Source organism: Octopus bimaculoides, chromosome 1 (genome assembly GCF_046866305.1).
Source record: "Octopus bimaculoides isolate indiv1 chromosome 1, ASM4686630v1, whole genome shotgun sequence".
In the NCBI taxonomy this organism is placed as follows: Eukaryota; Metazoa; Mollusca; class Cephalopoda; order Octopoda; family Octopodidae; genus Octopus; species Octopus bimaculoides.
In genome coordinates this window covers 120,962,844-120,988,747 of record NC_142928.1, presented here as the reverse complement: position 1 = coordinate 120,988,747, position 25,904 = coordinate 120,962,844, and the positions used below count along the sequence as shown (strand labels likewise).

The following is a 25,904-nucleotide window of genomic DNA, read 5'->3' as shown; positions in this document are numbered from 1 at the left end:
ACACATACAGAGTGAGAGAGAGAGACACATACAGAGTGAGAGAGAGAGACACATACAGAGTGAGAGAGAGAGACACATACAGAGTGAGAGAGAGAGAGAGACACATACAGAGTGAGAGAGAGAGAGAGACACATACAGAGTGAGAGAGAGAGAGAGACACATACAGAGTGAGAGAGAGAGAGACACATACAGAGTGAGAGAGAGAGAGACACATACAGAGTGAGAGAGAGAGACACAGACAGAGTGAGAGAGAGAGAGAGACATACAGAGTGAGAGAGAGAGAGACATACAGAGTGAGAGAGAGAGAGACATACAGAGTGAGAGAGAGAGAGACATACAGAGTGAGAGAGAGAGAGACATACAGAGTGAGAGAGAGAGAGACATACAGAGTGAGAGAGAGAGACATACAGAGTGAGCGAGAGAGACATACAGAGTGAGAGAGAGAGACATACAGAGTGAGAGAGAGAGACATACAGAGTGAGAGAGAGAGACATACAGAGTGAGAGAGAGAGACATACAGAGTGAGAGAGAGAGACATACAGAGTGAGAGAGAGAGACATACAGAGTGAGAGAGAGAGACATACAGAGTGAGAGAGAGAGACATACAGAGTGTGGGAGAAAGATGGGCGGACGGATGGGCCGGCACAGGGAGATGGACGCAACGAGACAGACAGACAGACACAGAGAGACGGACGCAACGAGACAGACAGACAGAAACAGAGAGACGGACGCAACGAGACAGACAGACAGAAACAGAGAGACGGACGCAACGAGACAGACAGACAGACAGACGCAGAGAGATGGACAGGACAATATAGGGTTAATTGTATACAGTTTTCCAATACCTCAAATTCACAAATTTTTGCCTATTTAAGAAAGCATTTCTCTCATATTAAAAATAAGTATTAAATTATATATCTGTCCTTTATGTCTCTTCTAAAAAGGGACTGTTAATACAGTCCAGATCCTCCCCACAGTCAATTTCAAACTTCTATGATATATACTTCCCCTTCCCCTGCTAAAAATATAGAGGCATGAAGGATGCACTTGCAATGTTTCCCTTCCTATTTTTGCTCATATACGAAAACAGCATTTATGCAAATTGGAGATGGATCACAACCATACCACACCCAGTTTGGTAAGCAAAGATCCACTATGTTAGCCTACATTGATGGAATAAAAGCTGAAGATCACAAACCACATCACAAGATAACCATATAAATAGTAGGAACTTCATATAACTAGTACAGGATCTTTAGTCCTTTCATACAGTTTAATTTACATAGGGTCAGTAGCCAAAAATACACCAAATGCATAAAATACACCAAGTAATGGGAGTTAAGAACATTCAGCTGTAGAAACCATACTGAAAAATGGAACATACAAGAGATACTAACTCCACATGCTGCCTAGCAAGCTACATGTGCAAGAATGCAGTAACATCAAATAAGAACGGACACAGAATAGAAGGGACTCCACAGTCCTCTTGCATGGCACAAACACTAGTGCTGATAATAGGATGTCCTCTCATAAGGTGGTATGCACTGAATCCTGTCCAACTCTTGTCAGCATAGAAAACAGATGTAAAATGACATAAGTAAAGTATTATTGCTAAATGGAAACTAAATGGGAGAAAGTATGAAATTCACTGACTATGTATTCTATTCTGTGCATAACTTAGATATGAAACCTTCAATACCTAGAATCTAAATATAATAGTATTGATTTTGATAGACAATTTTTTCGTATTGGCAGCCCTATCTTAAGTGATGCCCAATTATCTCAGTTCTATCAGATTTCCTTAGTCTTAATTCTTTTTTAAGATACATCAGCTCTGGATATCCAGATATTCATCCATTAAATCAAGGCCATTTTCAATCTAGTATGCATCAAGTATTTACACAATGTGTGTACATCATTGAAGCCATTTCTACTACATTTAATATTTCATGTCCACCCTCTTTTTTTCAATACAGTCATAACAGCAAATCCAACAAATTATGCTTAACTTATTCCTCCCATCCAACTGCTGAAAAATTCTGTAGGATAGTGAAACATATTTCTTATGCATTTCATATACAGATATCCCCTGCCTCACCATTCTAAAAGGCATTGCATTCCTGAAAGGTCTTGTAACATGAGAGTCAACAGAAAAATAGGTTTTCCATTATGGAATTTATGTTATGGCAAGATTTTCAGGAACATTATGTTCCATAACACAGAAGATGCTTGTAGTCTGAAGGGTAAACTTAACATATCACCCATTTTAATACAATAATCACCTGGTACTTGGGTACCTTTAAGGGGAGTTTATTCCATCACAATCAAACTCAGTTGATTCCCAACCCAAATTTTTCCAGTAGTCATTATCTGCAGATGCTTAGGTTGAAAATTAGCTATAGTTTTACCAACCTGAGAAGACTGTCAAGGTGACTAACATCTTATAATAAGAGGGGGATGAGATTTCTAATTTCAAAAATAAATAACTCAGGAGAAAATGTGTGAAAGTAAGCATCCAGCAGAATAATAAAGGAAATCAAAGACAGATGAGCTCCTCGGGAGCCAACTGCACTCATACTCTGAGTGGGGATGGGTGCAAAATTAACAAACAAAACATTCAATTCTATACTGGGCTAGTGAGGAACAGAACACTGGAATACTGTATTTTCCGGAATATAAGCTGCACCCCCAATTTTGGCAGGCCTAATCCATGACAAAAAACGTAGCTAGATCCAAATATCCGAGTTCACACATTCTCATGCATAGAAATCATGAAAATTTTGATGCCCTTTGCTCAGAAATTATGGTAGGCTAAGTCACAATACTCACCGTAACACTATAAAATATCACTGACCTCCACCATCAACAGTATTGTCCATCATTAATAACAAACCAAGTATACCCAAAGCCTGTCCTTCAGCACATAAAGTGCAGGGTGAATTTTGGGGAGAATTTTTTGGAAAAAAAGTGTGCCTTAAATGCCAGAAAATACAGTACATTAAAAACCTTAACACTGAAAGGAGTGGAAAACTATTAAAAAAAAAAAAAATTAAGGTACCCCAAGGACAGAAATGCTATGGGAACAACTAGGCTTGACAAGAGTAGCAATTCAATTACATCAATTTTTTTTTAAATTGATCTTTATCATAGATAAGAGTAAAGTGAATAAAATTAAATGGTTAAAAGATCTGTTGGATTAGGACTGACATGTGACTAAACAAGCAACAGATAGAAGTCTCCACACAAACAAAAGCCAATCTTAATACTTCTGATGTTGACTGAGACAACAGTTGTAATATCAATAGATCTCAGGAAATAGTCTACTCAAACCTTGGCTAGATTCCAGAATGGTTTTATGGACGCAAATAACACTATATCAACTGATATATATATATACATATATACACACACACACATATATACATTTTTTAACACAGACACACAATTATTTATTTAAAAGTACATACAAATGCCAGTAGAACATGAAATTGAACATAATGTTCATAAGAAAATTCAATGATATGTACTGATGGAAACGAACAACAACAAAGCATGAAAATGCAATTCTGCAATATGGATTAATCATTTTGCTGTTTCTCTCATTTTCTCTTCCTCACTCGTCATTTATAATCATTAGACTATTCTAGTATTTCAAATACAGAATACATTGTAGGCAGAGGAAATTAAATTCAAGATCAAAAGGTAACTATGAGCTCTGATAAAGACAGTTCAGACAATCCATGTCCAGGAAACAGATACTACTGTCACAATTTGGTTTCAAGTAATATGGAAACTTCTGTTACTACATAAAAAGAATTGTTGCTTTGATGCAATAACCTAGAAGTGAGATTCCAAATATCAAAGTCTAAGATATAAAGATAAAACATACCAATAACCAATAAATGAACAAATTTCTTTTTTTTTACTTTTCCATTCTCTCTCTCTCTCTCTCTCTCTCTGGTTCTTCGATTTTCACACCAATATAGATGTGGTTAGTTTTACACAAGTATGCCTTTCTTGCAAGTGACACATTTAACTGTTAGTCTGGTATGTAGTGGACATGTTGAATAAGATGAAGTTTATTTGCAAAATATTAAAACAGGACTGAAAAGTGGCATCATATACAATGGAGTAAGTATTGTTAGAAATGACAATGAAAAATTTATTAAGAAGGAAGAGTGTAGGACAAATGAACCCACAAGTATACTAAGTTGATAGAATTTGTTAGAGGCAGTCCCATTAAGGCATGCTCCAATAAGACAATCTGATAAACTTCTGATCAAAATGGTAAGATACAGATGGCAATTATAAACTGGCAACATAGCTATGATAAGGATGACAACATTGTTTTGTTGTCAAAGCTCTTAAAAAGGCAGAGGACCACCAGTGTACACCATATGACAGCATGCATCTAACAGATTTGATTATGGAAACCATACTGGTGGTAACTAAGCAAGGAAAAGAGAGTGAAGGGGATAAAGAAGGCAGTTGTTTAAGATTGTTTCCATCACCATCAATAGGAGAATGGAAGCAATAAACCAGCAGGAGTGGTAAAGTTTCCTTATTTCAATTATTGCAATGAGTGGAGACTAACATTTTAGGTTCTTTATCTGAGTGGGAATAAAGAGCTGTACAGGTTGATATAGAGAGACAGAAAACAGATTGGGGGGGGGGGGGTGAAAAGGTTAACAAGGAGAATGAAGGGAAAAGAGTTAAAATTTGAGAAGGGAGTCAGAAAGGAACAACCCTTCAAGCTAAGCAGGCAGAGAGAGAAGGAATAAGAGCCAAGGGATTAAGAGCCAAGGGATTAAGAGCCAAGGGATTAAGAGCCAAGGTCTTAGGGTCAAGTGATGAGGATAAACTGGAAAATGTATTAAGTTTACCACTCTAGAAGGCTATAAAAGAATCTGAACTCAGAACACAAATAGCTGGTATATATACAAGTCATGTTGGTTGATGTTTTAATGGTTATGCCAGTCCGTTGCCTTATCTTTCTAGGATCAATAAATAAAGTACCAAAGTTGAACTAAGTAGAAACTGAACTCGGAACATGAAAAGCTGGAGTAAATACTGCATGACATTTCATTTGAAGCTCTAATACTTCAGCCAATTCTACAGACATTCTTGCCATGAATACAGTGCAAGTGAATAGAAAGTAAACTATATTCATAGAACTACACATTCTTGTGTGACTGTGTGTAAGGTGGATAAGGTTATTGGATTTGTAACTGCAGAGTTTATATTCTGAAGTTGTTGTCTAAGAAAGATATTTGGATTTGCCTTCTTTGTAGCCAAACTAATACCAAGTGTATTGTTTTGTATTTTTTATAATGGATTAGGACCACAAACCTGGAGTTAAACAATGTTGGAACATTACACAAAACAAGGAGTTTCAGTGACTTCAGTCCCAACCTGAACATTTTTATATAAGTAAATACAAAAGCCGACAGAGTAAATTTTTCAAAACAATAAGTTATTCCATAAGAAATGAATTGACTGAGTCATTAGAATATTAAACAAAATATTTTGAGATATTTACTCCCATTTATCTGTATTCTGAGTTCAATTTCAACAGAGGTTAGCTTTACCTTTCCTGTTTCCAGGGCAATTGATAAAGTACTGGCCTAAGGTGGTAGACTGGCAGAGTTATTCAAGTGTCAAATTAGAAGTCTTACAGTATTTGGCATGGTACATTGCTTTTCGAGTTCAACTCGAACTGTTGACTACTTTGTTTAATACCACTACCTATTTTCTGGGTATCTTTAGTAGAGGTTACTCTGTTGCAAGCAATCAAGCCAGGTCTCTGGTTTGAGAATACTCCCTTCCCTTCCCCCATTTCTGCCAGTCTCAAAAGGGCCTATAAAGAGTTATGGGCAGTGCCCACCCCTACTGACTAAAGAAAAAAACAAAATCAGGTGTGTTATAATTTTCTTCAGTTAGAATCACAGAACCAAATACTTTTCTTCAGATGAAGAGGAGAAGACATGCATGATTATCACTTACTCAAACTACATCTTTGTACACAACTATTACATCATTCATGTCACATCTATTTGCCTATTGACCATATTATCAAGTTTCATTGGAACTACTGGAATGGAACTCAGAAGAAAACACAGTCTTTGTGTTTGCTGTATTCCAGTGTGCTTGAATGACATAAAGCCACCACTTCACACTGTGGTAGCTAGAACCAGATGGAGAGGGCATCTCATCCACTCTTACAAGTATAAAAAAAATGGATAAAAAATTAAATACTACACCTACATATCCATGTACACACACACGTTGAGATGTTGCTATCTTCAATTTTACTTATTAAAAAGAACTTCACAAAGACAGTGTAACACTAGTCATAGTAAAATATTAAATGAATGAATAAAAATTGAACAGTTAAAGTGGCTCTCAGTCTTTGATTTCATAATGCACTGATGATTAAAATAAAAAATTGGAACACTTCACATAAATGTTAATTCTGTTAAAAATTAGAAAAAATAGAGAATTATTGGTTACCTTGTTTTATCTATCAAATCAGTGTTTAACAAATCTATGAATAACATTTTTCAATATGTTCAAATATTAGTATTTTCTAAAGACTTAAATTCTTGAGAAAACACACACACACACACAATGTACCTAAATATTCCGTGCAGTATTCCAGTGCACTGCAACTAATTATTTGGGAATCACTGGGCTTAATCATGTTTGAAAATGAAACAACAAAAAGGATAAGTTACTTGAGAATTAACAATGACAAGTATCCCACTGAAAACCAACCTTTCAAATTTGCATAGCAGACAAGGTTAGTCATTATACAGATACTTATTTTTATATAGACATTTCTATATTTGTAAATTTTATTAAAGAAAAAGACAATTTTAAATTTCATAAATCATTTCACTGTGTATTTTTCTGGCACCGGCATAAGCTGGACCAGCCTACAATACAATATCCATCAAAGTGTTTCCAACTTAGGATCTTTTTGATTTGAGAGGTAACACTTTTCATTAATGTTTTATGTAGTGTTTTTGGTACCGAAACACTTTCAAACTTCGTATACTTGTATATTTTGTATTATAGAACAGATAAAAATTTCATTACTGCCCACTAGGGGCTACACACAGAGGGGACAAACAAGGACAGACAAACGGATTAAGTCGATTATATTGACATCAGTGCGTAACTGGTACTTAATTTATCGACCCTGAAAGGATAAAAGGCAAAGTCGACCTCGGCTGAATTTGAACTCTGAACGTAGCAGCAGATGAAATACTGCTAAGCATTTCGCCTAATGTGCTAACGTCCCTGCCAGCTTGCTGGGGCACCATTTTGAAGAATTTTGGCAGAACTTATTGACCCCTGGTTATCAAGTGGGGGGTGGACACGCGCGCACGCACGCACGCGCGCACACACGCGCACACCCACACACACCCCCACACCCACACCCACCCACACACACATTCAGTTTCTACCTACCAAATCCCCTCACAAGGCTTTGGTCAGCCCAAGGTGGCACAAAGTAGGGCTGAACCCTGAATCATGTAGATGGGAAGCAAACTTGCCCCACAGCCTTACAAATCTTTAAGAATCTAGATGGTGTTAAAAACATATCAAAGAAAATCGAAACTGGTTTATTTAAGTCAAATCACTTTTGTTATAAAAAAAAAAAACTTTTAAAAGGGAAACAATATGCTATTTATGAGGTACCCATCTATTATTTAAAGTAACTGTTTATATCTCATCAGATCAGTGTTGTATCCTTGGCATAAGTACCTAACTTTTAGCTGGATCACTCCAAGAAGTAAACAGGAACCATAGAGGTATATCTACTATACTGGATAAATTAAGAGTTTTGCAATGGACAAAACTTATAAACTATTTATCTCACTAGTAATAGGATGTCTCATGTGCTCAATGCCAAAAACGTCTGTGATAAGTGCAACATACCACAACACTTAATAATTAGATACAAAAATATTCCTACACAAACATTTTTACCAACACAGAAGATTGGTGTGAGCATAACATGCCCAGGTTGCAACTAATACAGTTAACTGGTATGTTAGAATGTGCAGTATGGTCTTTAAATAGAACTATATATGGATTTGTTGATTATACCAAGTCATTTGGCTGACTACTTAAATGCCATAGGCCTGCTTTATCAGAGCTGACCTAGGGTTGAATAACAGAGTCCCACCAAAAACACAAAAGGAAGGAAACCAAAACGAATCCCTGTAAACCATTGTTTAAATAACAAAATACATTATAACGCACGTGAGAAAACAATTTATTGTATCAACAATTCCTGCAGAGAAGGCTCTCATGAAATATATTGGCATCAGCAACAAACAATTCTTAAACAGTTTCCATAAACCACATGCAAAAAAGAAAACAATACTATACAAAAAAAATGAAAGAAGCAACAAGCTAGATAGAGCAACCAAATTTCCCTCAAATAACACCCTGCCATCATAAAAATGGAAAAACAATTCAAGTATGTTATGTCCAAATAAAAATAGGGAATCATGTATCTAAGCTGGAATGCATTTGTTCACAGGTTTGCTCAGTCAGGACATGTGGAGTTAAACAAAAGCAATATTTCTATTCAATCTCAAAATACTACTACAGCAAGAATTAGTTTCAGATTAGATATAAAAATTTTAAAAATCATATCTAAACCAAAGGAACATTAATAACTTCCTAAATGTCTATAAGGTATCATCAGAAAGTTTTGGACTAGTTATGTTTAATAAAAAACAACTTATTTACTTAAGCTTTAACATCTTTCAAAATAGTCACCTTGCACAGCAATACACTGGTCCCAACATTTCTGTCACTTTTGGAATCTGGCCCGGAAATCCTTCTCTGTAAGTGAGTTGAGGACCTTCTGCAATTCACTCTGGATTGTGACAATGGTGTTAAAATGGTGACCTTTGGGCTGCATTTTCATCTTGGGGAAGAGATGGAAGTCAGCAGGTGTTAACTCAGGCAAATAGGCTGGGTGTAGAAGTGATACCATTTTTTTGACGAGAAACTCGGGTGTGAGAAGAGCTTAGTGACAGGGTGCACTGTCATGAAGAATCCAATTCTTCACGTACCACAGATCCAATCACTTTTGTTGAACGTCCTCCCTCAAACACTTCAAAACATCACAGTAGAACTCTCAATAGATGGTCTTGCTCTGGGGGATGAATTCTTGATGCACAACACCGGGGATATCGAAAAAGCAATGAGCATGCTCTTGATTGAGCTGCGGATCTGTCTCACCTTCTTCAGTCATGGAGATGAAAGACTCTTCCATTGTGACAACTGTTGCTTCATCTCAGGGTCGTACCTGTAGACCCAACTCTCATCACCAGTGATGATCCTCGACATCAAGGAGGTCTGATCAGTGGTATGCTGATGGAGATCTTGACAGACTTGGACAACATTCTTCCTGCTCAGGTCAGCAGGTGGGGGGAGGACAAACTTGGCAAAGACACACAAGTTCAATTCAGATATTAGGATAGCATGCACAGGCCCATACAACAGACCAACAATATCAATGTCGTTGATTGTCCTCCAACAATCCTCACACACATGATGAATTTTCTCCACATTTCCAGGGGTGATGTTCACTGCAGGTCTTCCAGATTGCTCATCATCTTCCAGGGATGTTCTTCTGCTTTTAAAGCACCTGTGCCACTTGAAACAATGTATACGGCCCACAGCCTCATCACCGTAAGCTTGCCAAAGCCAAACATCCAAACAGTTAAACATGTCTAAGCATCCCAAGTTTAACACAAAATTTCACATTGGCTGTTTCAACTTCCTGTCCAATACAAAAATCACAGATTACTGCATACATGTGATCATTAAAACACAAATTTCACAACTTGCAAAGTAAACACAATGATGTCACTTGGCACACTGCCTCATGAAGGTCACTGTGCACGCAACTGTGTGCTGCCATTTGTTAGTGTTCTACAGAACTAGTTCAGGAACTTTTTGATGGTTAGCAGGAAAAAGTCCTCTTTAAAACCTGGGTCCCACATATACTCATATCCAACAATACCATTAAGGTTTGTCACTGCAGATTCATCTAAATAATACAATGCAGATATAAAAAAATCAGATAAGAAGATCATGGACAAAGACCAAGTTATTACTAATTAGTATTTGAAACTTCCACAGTCTAAACAGTAGGAACTGTGTGTTCATGAACACAGTCAATACCATATAATCAGTGAAATCAATTTTATACACTGAGAGTTCAAGTAAATTGACGTTGAATAACCTGCTTAAACTCGTCACATGTACTTGACATGATTATTGTTACTGTAAGCTATGCTGGGCTAATCAGAGACACTGGAGAAAGCAAGTTAATATTGATTTCAAATTTTGGCACAAAGCCAGCAAGTTTGGGGGAAGATGAATAGTCAATTACACTGATCTGAGTAATGAACAAGTACTTATCAATCCTGAAAGGATGAAAGACAAATTTGACATTGGCAGAATTTGAACTGTGGATGTAAAGACAAACAATGTCATTAAGCATTTTGTCTGGTGTGCTAACCCTTCTGCCAGCTCATCACCTTAAAGCAAGTTAATATCGCCATCTCATCATAATTCAACAGGTCTAAAAGCATCTTGATCCTTCCATCATGTATAACACACAGCAATAAAGAAAATGAGCTGTCTTGGGTCAGCATTTTTTTTTTTTTTTTGTTTCCAAGGGAGACAACATGGGTATTTATTCCTGGATGCTTTTCCTAAAGCCAAAAACTGGATGTTTTTTATCGTGCCAGTGGGATGACAAAAAATTTCTGTAGTATATAACCAAAGAGTCCTTTCTACCCTGTATAAGATTTTTTCAGAGCTATTGCTCTCCTCAATAGGTGGTGGTTGTCTGTATTTTCCTTTGCAGAGCCCAAATTTCCATTTGTTACCTTACATTAACAAGGACTTTATAGCCAGATGTCTTTTCTATCATGAATCACTTTACATCTATCATCGCCAGTGTAAACTGGATGCATTTTATCATGCCGCTCCTGATAAAATAATTAAACTGAAGTTGAAGTAAAAAATGTGTGAGGGTGTGACCCAAGTAGAAGTTCATGATCATTCCTTCCATTAAGCATTAAAAAGGAAAAATCATACAATGTTTGCATCACGAACACCATAATGTATGAGAGTAAAAACATGCGATGACTAGGAAGGAATATACCTGAGCACAACCAGATATTGAATATAAAATTCAAAAGAGGAGTTCAGAACAAGTAGGCTAAGAAAATGATCAAGCATAAATATATTAATCTATGTACGCAAGAGGAACAATATTTAAACCTACAGAAGTTTGTAGTCAAAGCTAAGAGATAGACTCTTGGTTAGCTAAGTTTGTGACTTAGTTTCAAATCTTGTTTAGAGACATTGGACCTCAATTTTACCTCAGGATTGATTAACTTTCAGGCTAATTTTTCCATCATACACTAAAATGAGATACTCAACATAGGACTACAAAATCTTTTCAATTTGTTAGCTGGTACGTGGAGAGTAAATGAAAAAAAGAGAAATCTTGAGATTACTAGAATAGTCCTTTGACAATTCAGTCTCACTAACAGGATGATGCAGAACCAAGACATAAAATATTAAAACTGAGGAGTATATTTTCAAATTAGGTAAGGGATATAAATACAATATATATTTAAAAATTAAATTTCAGACTCGAAACAGATTAAATACACTAAATACATTACAGGCAAAGAGTTAGTTATTTAGAAAAGTTTTTTCTTTGGTACAACAAAGGGTCATTATTTTTTTCTAGGTAAGGAACATTATATGAGAATAGATATAAAGCATTAGAAATATTATCTCAATAGCCAGTCAGTTTGAAGTCACTGATCTTTAGTTCACCTGGTGGTTATGTTATCGAACCCAAGGTTATAAAAGGTAACCTAAATAGATTCAAACTACAGAAATGAAGACTGAACTTCTTACCATATTGTTTCCATTTCCAGTATTTTGTGCCATCTCAACCACAGACAGTTACAGAATTTCTTTCAAAGAATGAATTACTTTTAAAGATATATTAATTACAGTATTAGACTTTGAAATCTACAACAGCTGTTTAAACTGCCATAATAATTATAGTGTTATTATCATTCATGACCGCGAGCAAATGTCACTAAAGAACACAATGTAAGGTATCCAGTGTACCCCTATATAGAGGGTGTTTTAGTTCAACAAGTGCATTTGATCAATTTCACAGTAGTGACCACCCTTTAGTGTGAGGTATAGTAGCCCAAAATTAAAGTCTTAAAATATGGTTCCTAATCAAAAGGGGAAAAAAACTGCTGTCAGGTTTAACTACTACACTGAAGAGAAAAAAACAAGTACACCTGCAGAATGTCCAGTGGAGGCCTGTGAATGAAGATGTGCACGTGTCAGGTATTTTGCATTACTGTTTGTCAAGAGATTTAACTTGAAATCGCAGTCAAAACGGCTGGCCAACCTGAGGCCCGCGGGCCGCATGCGCCCCGCAGGCCCACTTGATACTTTCTTGGAATGGGGTTTATTTAAACAAACATTTGAAAAATTTTATCAAAAATCAAAAAATTGTAATGAAAAGTAAAAAAGAAAGATACTGTTTTGCAACGATAATATTTCATGTTGAATCAACGATCATTCATTCATTACTGTAATAATCGCATGAGAAAGCAAAATGCTTTCAATATACAAGCGGCCTCAAAAAACTTTGATTAAAGTGGTCCGCAATGTAATTCGAGTTGGCCAGGCCTGGTCTAGAACAAGGAGCAATGTTTATGGTCCTCACAAGCTCTCCGAAACTGCTGAGACTAACAAGGTTAAATTTTCCTCTTGAACACTAGCAAGTCGACGATGAAGGAATGACATGGGCAAAGAGAGGTGGACTGAGCGTTGTGGTTAGTACAGGAACGAGGTGCACCTAATATGGGTAACTAAGAAGAGAAACGAAAAAGTCGGGAAAGCTAGAGTAAAAAGTAATACGAGATTAACCAGCACATTCTGTTATTTTATTAAATATCAGAGGTTTACTTATGTAAAAATAAGTCTTTCGTTGTACATTTGTAACCTAGTCACAGAATCTTCCCTTGTATCTGTCAAATGTCAGTTTTTTGGCCAGCTCAGATAAGCTGATGGATTAAATATAGTTTACATTCCTTCCCCGCTTCCTTACACTCCTCCCCTTCGCATTATCTTTTTCATCATCACCTCCACCAACATCAGTGACCAGGTCACAAATGCATGACAATTACACACCGTTATAAAAATAAATTAAAACAACTGAAAAACTATATATTAACTCCAGCGTGTGTGTTGTAAATGACTAATGTTATCACAATACAAAGATTTTATTTCGTAAGAATACCAGAAATAATGTAAACGTGTGCTTAAACCAACATTTAAGAATTCAGGTTCGATTTAGGAACGAATAAAACCGTGTTTGTTTCAATAAACAGTGATCAGAACTAAACGAGTATCTAGGCAGAACATTCTTTCCAGACGAAGACTGCTATTTGTTAGTTTTCTTTTAATTTAAGAGTAACTAACATAAAAACAGAGGCACACGTACAGAAATGTTTTAATAGCTTATTAACAGAAAGATCAAATCAACCTACAACCTTCGACTAGCTGTAAGGAAAACACATCCGGGCGTAATGAGTTTGTTAATAGCATCGTAGTGTTAACGTAGATTGAAAAGAATATAAATAGATAAAAAGGAGGAAATGCTATTTAAATGTGTTGAGCAAGACTAGGTATATATATATATATATATACTACACGTACGTTCAACTTGCCAAAAACAAAAACAAAAATTCAATAGTCTCAAATCTTATCTAATCATTTCCCTATTCTTTAACAGAAAACAGAAAGCTAATGCAAAATATATCGAGGTAAACACAAAGCATGGTGAAATAGACAGAAAGACATAAGTTAATAATTAAAAACCATATCAATCAATAGAATAACAAGCATATAGTATTAAATATAATGTAGTCTTTCGAATGGGTTAATTTAAAATATAGATGGTGTATATATGCAGAAATCTGCATCACTAACAGAAATAATGAAGCATCCACTTGATACTTATTATTATAAAGCTCGGCAGAGATGAAAGCTTGAATACATATCTTTTTAAAAGTAACAAATGCGTCGATATGAATTGGAATGTGTTAGTTAGTTTAAACAGGTGCTTATTTTTAATCCTTCTGCTGTTGTGTGAAACCATCGAGTGTAACATTGAAACGAAAGTAACTACGCTTCTACAATTTTTTCCTGTCGGATCTAGTTCATATAACATAAAAAATCTCAGCGTGTGAGTGTGTATATATAACACACACACATATGTATATATATTATATGTGTATATATATTATGTATGTATACACACACACACCTATAACTTATTAGATAGAAAGAATTGACAATAAAACGATAAGCTAACACAAACACATGTCAACAGTAAAGCTGGTCATAAAACTCTATAATTATACTTGCAATGAACGAACACACAAATAAAATTTGATATCTCAAATCCGTCTGAAAATAAATTTGAACAAACCTTTTTCAAAACAGGGCCAAATTCCACATATTCGGGGCTGTGTTTTAAAGAAAAACATAACATTGGCATACGAGGAACAGCCTCCATCTTCAGTCTATTAACGCGGACTCTCGCGAGAAGTCGATAGCAGAACTAACTTGACACGCCTCTTTTATTCGTCACCATAACAAAGCTTCGCTGATCTACCTGATCAAAATAGCAGGATTTACTTTGTTTATTGCTTCATGTTGTTCATTAATTCGTGATGGACATTATAAATGGTTTCCTTTTGTTTATGTTTTGTTTTTGATTTTTTTCTTTGCCTTTTTGGTTGCTGTAGTATGGTTCAGTACTTACCTTTTATATACTTAGAATACAAAAAAAAAAAAAGAATTATCTAAATGAATGAGATTATAATTCGTCAAACTATTTATTTACCGCGTCTTTGGAGATGAAATATTTTAATTTTATTTCACTATTATCTACGAATTGATCTCGGATAGTCATCAGCTGTTCACATGGACTTAAATTACATGAGTAGATAAGGGCGTTACTGCTTTTAGTTTAGAAGTAAAGGTTCCATGTTTCGAGTCCAGGACAACAGTAAATAGGACATCTAATGACAGTCGGATAACAAAACAGATCGAAACGTAAGTTAGATGTAAATGTCTAATATTGGCGCAGATGTAGCTGCGTGATAAAAAGCTTGCTTCCCAACCACATGGTCCCAGGTTCAGTCCTACTGCATGGCACCTTGGGCAAGTATCTTCTATTATAGCGTTGGGCCGACTAATGATTTGTGAGTGGATTTAATAGGTAGAAACCGAAAGAAGCCCGTCGTGTATATATATATATATATATATATATATATATATATATATATATATATATATATATATACAGAGAGAGAGAGAGAAATTTGTAATGATATGAAATACAATTATAATTAAGGGCGCAGAGACTTCTGTGCCTATTTGCTAAAGATAGACGCTAAATCTGTCTAACTACTCCAAATCACTTTATGATTTACACACGTTGAAAGCAAGGAAGTAGACTGACAGAAATTCATAAAATAATTCAGCTAGTTTGGGATTGACCAATTTCTGGATTAGTTTAATAACTTTTCCTTCAGCAAAACATACTGACCGAAATAAATGAAATATTTATACATATATTTATATATATATATGTATGTATATATTTGTGTGTGTCTGTGTTTGTCACCTCAATATCGCTTGACAACCGATGTTGGTGTGTTTACGTCCCCGTAATCTGGCGGTTCGGCAAAACAGACCGATAAAATAAGTACAAGGCTTACAAAGAATGTTCTGGGGTCGATTTATACGACTAAAAAACCCTTTGAGGCGGTGTTCCAGCATGGCCGCAGTCCGATGACTGAGGCAAGTAAAAGAAGAAATGAATATATATATATATATATATATATATATATATATATATATATATATATATATATATATATATATACTAGCAGAAATACCCGGCTTTGCCCGGGTTAAAGAGAATAATGAAATCTAAAAACGCCGTCTAGACTACGCAACCCTCAACTGTTAGTAGCTATGATACCATATTTCTACATTAATAACTCTCCAATCCATGCCAGCATAGAACATAGACATTAAGTGGAATGCCAGTCTCTCATCTGGGAAGGCCTTGAAATCAATGTTACCAACTGGGGACTATGTGTGTCGCAGTGATAATAAAAAGACTCAAAGGAGGTCTGCAACGAAATAATTTTACTCAACACTTTGCAAGTGAATCAGTGGAGGCAAAGATGCGTCTCATTTACTTGACAATTTATGCACCACATTGCAGAAATCACAATGTAAGTATATCTGAAAGGATAGTCTTACACTGTTGTACCGTTGAATTACAAATAATGCTCATCTGTTCTGTTCGGGTTAAAATTTCATCAACATCAAAAATATATGAATTTTCATGGGAGTTATGACCGTTATGCATAGAATATAATTTCCAAATTTCATAAAGATCCGTTCAGTACTTTTGACGTAGTTTTGGATAAGAAAACAAATGACTAATGTGTGTGTTTGTGTGCATGTGTATGTGTGTGATGGGTGTATATATGTATAGATATCTGTATGCATGTATATATATGTATATACGTGTACATATTACATGTACATCTATATATATATATATATATATATAAAGTGTAGTATATTGCCACTTAAGTGTGGCTGACCCCTAGGGGTGGATGTTACTGTTGCTTTTAGCCCCAGGAGGACATCTCCTCCAGCTGGCTTATCGACACACGACTGTGTCCTGTTTGCCAAGTGAAGTTATCCCTCTCACCTCGATCAGCAGCACGAACGTATCCGGATTTCAGGGTTATTTCCCTTCGTCGGCGTTCGACAGCTGATGACCTTGGTGAGAGAGACAAAAACCTGGCAAATTTATATCTTCTTTTCCAGTGAAATTCTTCACTGATATTGAAAAGGTGAAAACAAGCAATGTTAATTCTCTAAATGAAGTATTAACAGTAACTGCACGATAAAGTGTAGTATATTGCCACTTAAGTGTGGCTGACCCCTAGGGGTGGATGTTACTGTTGCTTTTAGCCCCAGGAGGACATCTCCTCCAAGGTCATCAGCTGTCGAACGCCGACGAAGGGAAATAACCCTGAAATCCGGATACGTTCGTGCTGCTGATCGAGGTGAGAGGGATAACTTCCCTTGGCAAACAGGACACAGTCGTGTGTCGATAAGCCAGCTGGAGGAGATGTCCTCCTGGGGCTAAAAGCAACAGTAACATCCACCCCTAGGGGTCAGCCACACTTAAGTGGCAATATACTACACTTTATCGTGCAGTTACTGTTAATACTTCATTTAGAGAATTAACATTGCTTATATATATATATATATATATCTACAGATATGTATACATATACATGTATGCATATAGATCTATATCTATATATATATCTATACATATACGTGTACATATACATCTATATGTATACATATACATCTCTCTCTCTCTCTTTCTCTCTCTCTCTCTCTCTCTGAAAGTATCTGTCATTACAGTATCGAAATGTGATTGTTTCAGTTAGTGGAATAGTTTCATTTTTAAAGTGAAAGTATTTGACATGAGTGTTTTTGTTTCACTTTTGACACGTAATACTTAAATAGTGGAGGAGATATTATGTTGCCGTGGGCTCGAACTCTGCAAGAAGTTAAAAATGTTTTTTGACTAAAACACAACTGGAACCCTAAGTAAGGCATCTGTAAAATTTGAATGAAATTGGTTGCGTAGTTCTCGAGTTTTAGGGATTCACACACACACACACACAGACAGACACACATTCTCATTTTTATATATATATAGATATATATAGTGTGTGTGTGTGTTATAATTTAGACAAAACAGTTGTCATTATATAGTACTCGGAATATATATATACATTAATGGTGAGATTAACAGATGGAAACATACAATATTATTTACAACTCATATAAGATATTTTGGTCATTTAATTATTTCTTTTCACTAATCACAATACTAATTTCCGCAGGCTAGAAAATGCAGTCGATACTGGTACCTATAATGTTTACCTCTATGGGGTAAAAATGAAATTGGCCCACTCCACCCACACCTAAGGGGTGTAATTGTAAACATAGAGATCTAAAACTAAAAGGTTTCGAGCTTTTGGTCTCATCTCGACCGTTTCTGGTCAACTTATCTGAATTGAAATTCAAAATTATTAGGGCAAATGCATTCTACAGGTTAAATTGCGTTGAAATTGAATTTTGCATTTATTCAATAGAAAATGCAACTTTTCTAAAAATGCATGCTATTTTAGTCAGCTTAAAAGCTGGCTCTTTTTCGAAGTGGAATAGAAAAGTCCTTGGGAGTGATATAAAAAATAAACTAATCAGGATCACGTTTAAGTACTGAGGAGGAATTGAAAATCGACTGAAAGATGCAGGTATGACTATTAACTCAAGACAAACGTATCATTAACAGTAAAAAGATTTTTTTTTTTTTAGATATTCCTTTCGACGGAAGACGTTTCTGCAAATTGACGTTCAGCACAAAAAATAAGGAAGAATTAAAATTATTTTTAGGATTGGTAGATGTTTATTGTCAACATTTGCCAAAATGTTTTAAAATAGTCAAACTTTTTGTGACATTGCACAAGAAATGTTTGACAAAAAGCACTCGAAAATTTAAAAACGGTTTGAGCTGGGAATCCTGTCATAAAGATAATTATTGATTTCGAATTTTGGCACAAAGCCAGTAAGTTCGGGGGAGGAGTAAGCCGATTATATCGATCCTTATTTTATCAAACCCGAAAGGATGAAAGGCAAAGTCGACCTCAGTGGAATTTGAACTCAGAACGTAAAGTCGGATGAAATGCCGCTCAGCATTTTGCCCGGGGTGCTAACGATTCTGCTAGCTCGCGGCATTAATGTTGTAAAAACGACTATTGCCAGCAAAGATGCCACATTGACGTCCAATTGTATATAAAGAATTTATTACAAGATAACCACCAGTGTTTTTTTTATATATCAAAGCGGTTGACTTCTGATAAATCTGTGAGAGATACAAGAATCGAAACTTTGGTCTTCGTGTTAGTTTCCATTGTTCTTGGAATTTGTACCCAGAATTTTCTAGTTCAGCCTGCCAAATTCAATCTACATAAACCTATTCACTTATATTGTTACTGACCTAGTTCAACTTTGGCACAGGCATAAATTCAAGGTATTTATAGAAAAAAAATAATTTTCCTTCGGTCACTAGCAGACAGTTAACTTATCACCAATAGCAACTTTACGCGAGCTTCACATTAACTTTGACACAGATTCTCTATCAAAACTTTCTAACATATTTATTTACTTTTAATTCGTAGCAGTTGTGATAAATTTCATAACAGTTACAGTTGAGTAAAATCATCTTGCGTCAATTTCTTTCAATGTGCCTGGTAATAACAATGCAGCATGCACCTTTTTTTTTTTTCGATCAGCCTTCTCAACTTGCCACATGCAACATTTATCCCAAATTCTTACCAATCACAATTACGCCGTCACATCGGGTGACCTCTGCTTTTTACATTTAACAGAATAATGATTCAATACGAGAAAAGACAACTGGAAACAATATTTCTGTCGTTACAAGAAACGGGATTGGAACTTTGGTTCATGCAGGATCAAATAAGCAAAGATTATGGCAATAGTGGTGACGGTGTCTCACTTGGACTATTGCAGTTTCGAGTCTCCTTTCACTGTCGCCTGGCCTAGCATATTCGAATCATATACTCTCTTGTTTAGGCATACAAAATCTACAAATGACAGAAAGTGGTAAGGATTTTGACATTCATCAATGAAATAAATACTACACAGCGTATAATCTATTAAACATACTTAGTCTTAGAGATTGTTTTAGATTAAAAGCTTAAATGATGTAATTGTTGCTAATGGTGATGTTGAACAGTAGATATGCTTTGAACGAGTAAATCTATTATCAAAAACGTTACAGTTGTATTGGCTTGAGAACAGGGGATGCAAGCACATCCCCTAGAGAGAAAGAGAGAGAGAAGCAGATAGCGTTTGTACTGTCAGAGTAAAGATACATCAACAGCAAGAAAAGTAGATATAAACAAACATCTGAACTGAAATTAGCTTTGTTTCTGAAAACTATAGTGATGGTGGTGGTGTATTGCAAGTGAAAAGATTTTTTTTTTTATTGAACTAATTTGTTAGAGAAGAAGAAGGAATGTAAGTAAGTGAGGGAGCAGTTAGCCAGCCGATGTATTATGCTGTCACTCATGTGGCAAGTGGAAGTGAGAGTGAAAAGAAAGAGTGAAATATTAGAAACATGAAGAGGAGAACTACATAGTTAAAAACTTTGTTGGAGAGGTAAAGAGAAAGAGAGAAATATCAAGTGCTTAGCAGAGGGAAATTTTAAAATTATAATATACTATTGTGACTGGAAGTGAAATAACTTAGGAAAATAAAAATTAAAATGCAAATCATCCTTTCTTTCTTAAATGGCTTCTCTTAATCTTTTCCGTTCTGTGGAATTCCCATGGGGCCCACTACCTAGTTCATATCACGCGAGCCACATACTCTTGAAGTAAGACAAAGCCTTATTTTCGTAAGTAGTGCTTATTTGACAGGATTATTTCACGACATAATTTATGACGTAATAATCTATTGTAATCTCAATAACCTACATCCTGATCACATGATTTTAACTTGAATTTTAAACCCAAACAAAGTTGACATCATGACTCAGTATTATTACGTCATTAGATTACAATATTTACTGCGTAGTGAAAAGTTTGATTTATCTCATTATAATTTTTACATGAAATTTTTTTTTTATGGACTTATACTAAATCAAATAATTCATAAAACAAGACATAAAATTTATAGCAGTAAATATTTTAATACAAAAATTAAACAATAATAGAAAGAGCAGAAGCGATCTATACCGCAACGAAACTTTGGGAACTATCGAAATTTTATAATCATAAAAAAATTCCATTGAAAAGAATTTTTAAAAAGTTGTGATGCATTACGAAATACGGTGTTTACTGACCACATGCTGTTATATTTTTGAGCTGTATTGGCAGAATCGTTAGAGTGATTGGATAAATTGCAGAATGAAGTCTTAATGCTTTGAGTTCAGTTCTTACTGAGACCAACTTTGCCTTTCATCCTCCCGGATAAAAGTTCCAATCAAGTACAGGATCGATTTGAATGGAATATAATGGTATAAAAGATGTTCATTGTTGTATTTTTATGTGTTTTTTCTCCGAAAGAAATCGGCCGCGTTCAAACCTTAAGAGGTTTCTCCAGGTTCTATATGTTCTCTCTCTCTCTCCCTCTCTCAAGCGTAATTGAAATTATCAAATCTATATGCTATTAAACCAGCGATGTTTTGAGCAAGGGAGGAGAAAGTGAAAGTTAGATAGAGAATTGTAAGAAGTTGAGTAAGAGTGGGAGTTAAAGTAAATATGCAAGAGAAAGCGCAGAAAGTTGGGAGAACGAAAGTAATATGGAGTGGGGAAAGGAAGAATGTGAATATAAAGCAGAATTTGTGACGTTTTCAGCGTCTTAAGCTATTTCTTCTCTCTCTCTCTCTCTCTCTCTCTCTCTCTCTCTCTCTCTCTCTCTTTCCCTCTCTCTCTTTCCCTCTTTCTCTGCGTTGAAAGGTCTTTTTGAGGTGTATCTTGGTAGACATAAAACAATAGCATGATTAGTTTGAAAGCATTTATTTGATGCATGAACAGAAAAATTGCTATGATCTGTATATACGTATCCATGTATGTATATATTTAGTATGTCAATATTTGAGTATGTATAAAACGACGAGTTAGCTGAATCGTTAGCACGCCCGGCAAAATGCTTTGCGACATCTCGTCTGTCTTTGTTCTGAGTTTAAATTCCTTTCCTCCGAGTTTTTATATAAAACACCACACTTTATGCCTGTTTTTATAAATGTTCCCTCAGCCACTGCCTTGGTAGTAAATAAAAAAAAATCATGATCGTTGTTGTTTAAAATTAATAGTGAAATTTAAATAAAATTGAGCATAAGAAACTAACACAAATAAGTCTATTGCATACATTAAGACAAATCATGCAGGCGTTCGTGCACTGAACGACATACGCAAAAGTGCCTAAATGAATGAAAATTTGCTTTTTAGTAAAAACAAAATCAATAACATAGCGATAATCGTTAGCGATCCACAGAGCAATGAGGAAGTTATTTCAAGAAATTTTAAACTAATAAAAACATTTTCATTCACAAATCTGACATTTGTAAGCGAGAACGATGACAACAATAAACAGATTTTCATTTTTATTGGGCTTCAACAAGGGAACATAGTCAGCCCGAATCTTCTTGATAAGTAGACGATAGTTTTTATATATAGAATTTTGGCAGGCAAAATTCACATAATATGTTACAAAATGAGCTAAAGAAAAGTCCATTGTGTGTGTGTGTGTGTGTGTACGCGCAATCTATAGCCGTTAGTTTTCTTTTTATTTTTTATTATTTCTTACTGAGTCAGAAATTTCACTTCTTTAAGATTTTTATCTACCTCCATTCAGTACATCAGCAATGACGTTTCTTCCGACTTTCTGTGTTCAAACTCCGCCGAGGTCAACTTTGCCTTTCAGCTTTACGAGATCGATGAAATAAGTCCCAGTGAGGCACTAGTCGATGTAATCAACTAGTTCACTCCCTTCAAAGTTTCAGTCCTTGAGCCTCTTGTAAGAAGCAAATTGTGATGAATATGAATAGTCAACGGAGAGAACTTGGAAACAGAGTTGTCGCGCTTAGATGAATGAGCGAATGAGTCAATGAACGAATTAATGAATGCAGCTCAATCAATTTTGACGAATAAAAGCCCTGTTTGCTCGATTAACTAATGGCGGCGAGCTGGCGGAATCTGACGATTCCGCCAGCTTGATTTCTTTTATTTAGGCACATGGCTTCGGTTTAGTTATATAAATAAGTAAATTAAAATTAAGGGGGAGATAAGTAGTAAAAGAAGCAAAGAGACATTAAGTATTTGGCGAAGGAAGTGTTACTTACCACACAGCTACTCCTGCGCATATATATATATATATTGATTTTTTTTTTACGGAATCCCATGTTTTTGGTTGTGGAGGATCCGATTCTGGAAAAAAAAAATCTTTTTAATCGCATTTTGAAAATTTCAATCCCCCACATCATTTTTCACTTTTTCCGGAATTTTTTTTTGGGGGGGGGGGGGGGGAAATACGTAGAAAAATATAGAGATTAGGATTCTGAAAAAAATTTGTTTGTAAAATTTCAATTTTTCAATAATATATATATATATATATATATATATATATTAGAAGGTTTTGGAGGTGGTGCACAGGTATTATATATGAGAAAAAATAAGGTACTTAGAGATCTGGATGGTTGTAGATTTACAGTTTTTTATTAATATGTCACATGTTTTTATAAATCACATATTTGCGCTTTCATCTTCTCTAATAGATTCTTCAGATTTAAATTTTTTTGAAGGGATTTGTTTCGTTTTATAATATTATTGAGTGGGTAGGGGTGGAGAGAGAGAGGGAAAAAAGTAATGTGGGGTGCATAGGATAGTAAAAGAGGGTGAGAAATGGGGAGAAAGTGAGAGAGAGAGAGAGTGTGTGTGTGTGTGTGTGTGTGTGTGTGTGCCTGTGTATCTGAAAGGAGTCTCAATGGAAAAAGAGAAGGAAAGAAAGAAGGAAGCGAGAAAGAAGAAAAAATGTGTTTGCATCTATACAGCTGGTCAGTTCTTTCAATAGAAGACAACAAGTTGATTCTTGGTCTTTAAAAATGGCAAAAACAGGTGCCTACTCTAAGTGGGGGACTGTTTTGATGAGGAATAATAAAAGTTATTTTTCAAAAAATTGTCTGGACTTATTATCATCATCATCATCACTGTCCAGTTACCATTTTTAAAGACCATCTTGCCATTTTTAAAGACCAAGAATTAACTTGTCATCTTCTATTGAAAGAACTGACCAGCTGTATAGATATAAACACATTTTTTTCTTCCTTCTCTTTCTGTTTCTTTCCTTCTCTTTTCCATTGACACTTCTTTCAGATACACGGGTGCGCGCGTGCGCGCGCACACACACACACACACACATACACACAAAAACACACACTCTGTCTCACTTTCTCCCCATTCCTTACCCTCTTTTACTATCCTGTACACCCCACATTACTTTTTTCCCCTCTCTCTCTCCACCCCTACACACTTAATAATACTATAAAAAGAGATGAATCCCTTCAAAAAAATTTTAATGTAAAGAATCTAATAGAATAGATGAAAGCGCTAATATATGATTTATAAAATCATGTGACATATTAATAAAAAATCTGTAAATGTACAACCATCCAGATCTCTGAGAACCTTATGTTTTTCATATATGTGTGTGTGTGTGACAGTGGATTTTCATCGATGAGTTCATAAACCTTGGGTTTTTCCCTAATACTATATATTGATATATATTTTATACTGTGAAACTTAATTTAATTTTAATTTTTAATAAATTGATTTTAATTAAGTTGTTACCTGTAATTTTGGATTTTATCCCTGATAATATATATATATAATATATATAGGCTAAGGCTTTGGCCTTCAAGCAGGCTATCCACATGCTAGAAATAACTACCAAATTTCAGAAAACTGCGATAATATAATGAACACCTATTAGACTTTTTTTTTTTTTTTCGTTTTAGTGACCAAGCGTTGCGGTGATCCTTTCACTGTTTCACTATAACACATTACAGAAACAGACAAAACAACTGTTCATTTTCACTTTTAGACAGGGGGGACGAACAGGGTCGGAGTTTTTCATCAACAATTTGAAATTAAAATTTGTTTTTATTTTTTTGTGTTTATTTTTTTCCATATTCTTAATCTCCGTATTTTTCCACTTAGATTGATTGAAAAAAAAAATTCGGAAAAAGTAAAAGAAAAAAAAAAACTTCAATTTCATGTGATTTACTTTGTCATATTACTGCGGGAAATTTACTCTGAAAGGAATCTTTGCATTCCTTTCATTATATTATCACATGGTTGTTATTTCTAGCATGTGGATAGCTTGCTTGAAGGCCCAGGCCGGAAAATTGAAATTTTGAAAATGCGATTTTAAAAAAAATTTTTTTTTTTTTTCAGAATCGGATCCTCCATAGCCAAAAACGTGGGATTCCATAAAAAAAGAAAACAATCAATATATATCCATTTTCCCAAAAGTTATGAGGGAAAAATCGGATCTTGTGAATTTTCCGAAAGTCCCCCCCTCCCCAGGTTCGTTTGTGCAAATTTCTTTTGTCATATTCGTTTTCTACAAAGTTGTTAATACCCAGCAAGCTGTTTTGTTTTGTTTGTTTTTTTGTTAACGGGTGAAGATCTTTATATTAACCCAAATTCCGCCGAGGTCAACTTTACGTTTCATCCTTTCGGGGTCGATTAAAAAAGTACTAATTGCGCACTGGAGTCAGTATAATCGACTAATCCCCTTCCAACAAATTTAAGGCCTTGTGCCTATAGTAGAAAAGATTAACAATGGAACTACCTAATCATTATATTAAGTGTTTGAGCATTCCACAGATATTTGCACTATTCACATAACCTGAGTGTTAGTGTGTATCATACACCCAGATCTTCGAATTACAGATACAGTCTGCTCAACACAAGTACTGCGTACTAGGATCGAACCAAGATTATTATGTTCGGGAAGTAAAACTCTAAACATCATTTCCCAGAAGCGTAACCATAACAAAAGCGGCTTGACGGAAATTAATGGCTTCTGAAAAAAAGAATAATTTCATT

General features: G+C 35.2%; 1 protein-coding gene across 2 annotated transcripts in view; it reads right to left on the bottom strand.

Moving 5' to 3' along the window:
• The window catches only part of LOC106867958 (tyrosine-protein phosphatase non-receptor type 23), a 102,803-nt gene extending 88,114 nt beyond the window's left edge, over window positions 1-14,689 (bottom strand). For both annotated transcript variants that reach the window (XM_089357080.1, XM_089357091.1), the window contains exon 1: window positions 14,579-14,689. In XM_089357080.1, the coding sequence (XP_089213206.1) occupies window positions 14,579-14,665 (87 nt within the window). In that variant the 5' untranslated portion in view covers window positions 14,666-14,689. The remainder of the gene's footprint in view (window positions 1-14,578) is intronic.
• Window positions 14,690-25,904: the final 11,215 nt, after the last annotated feature.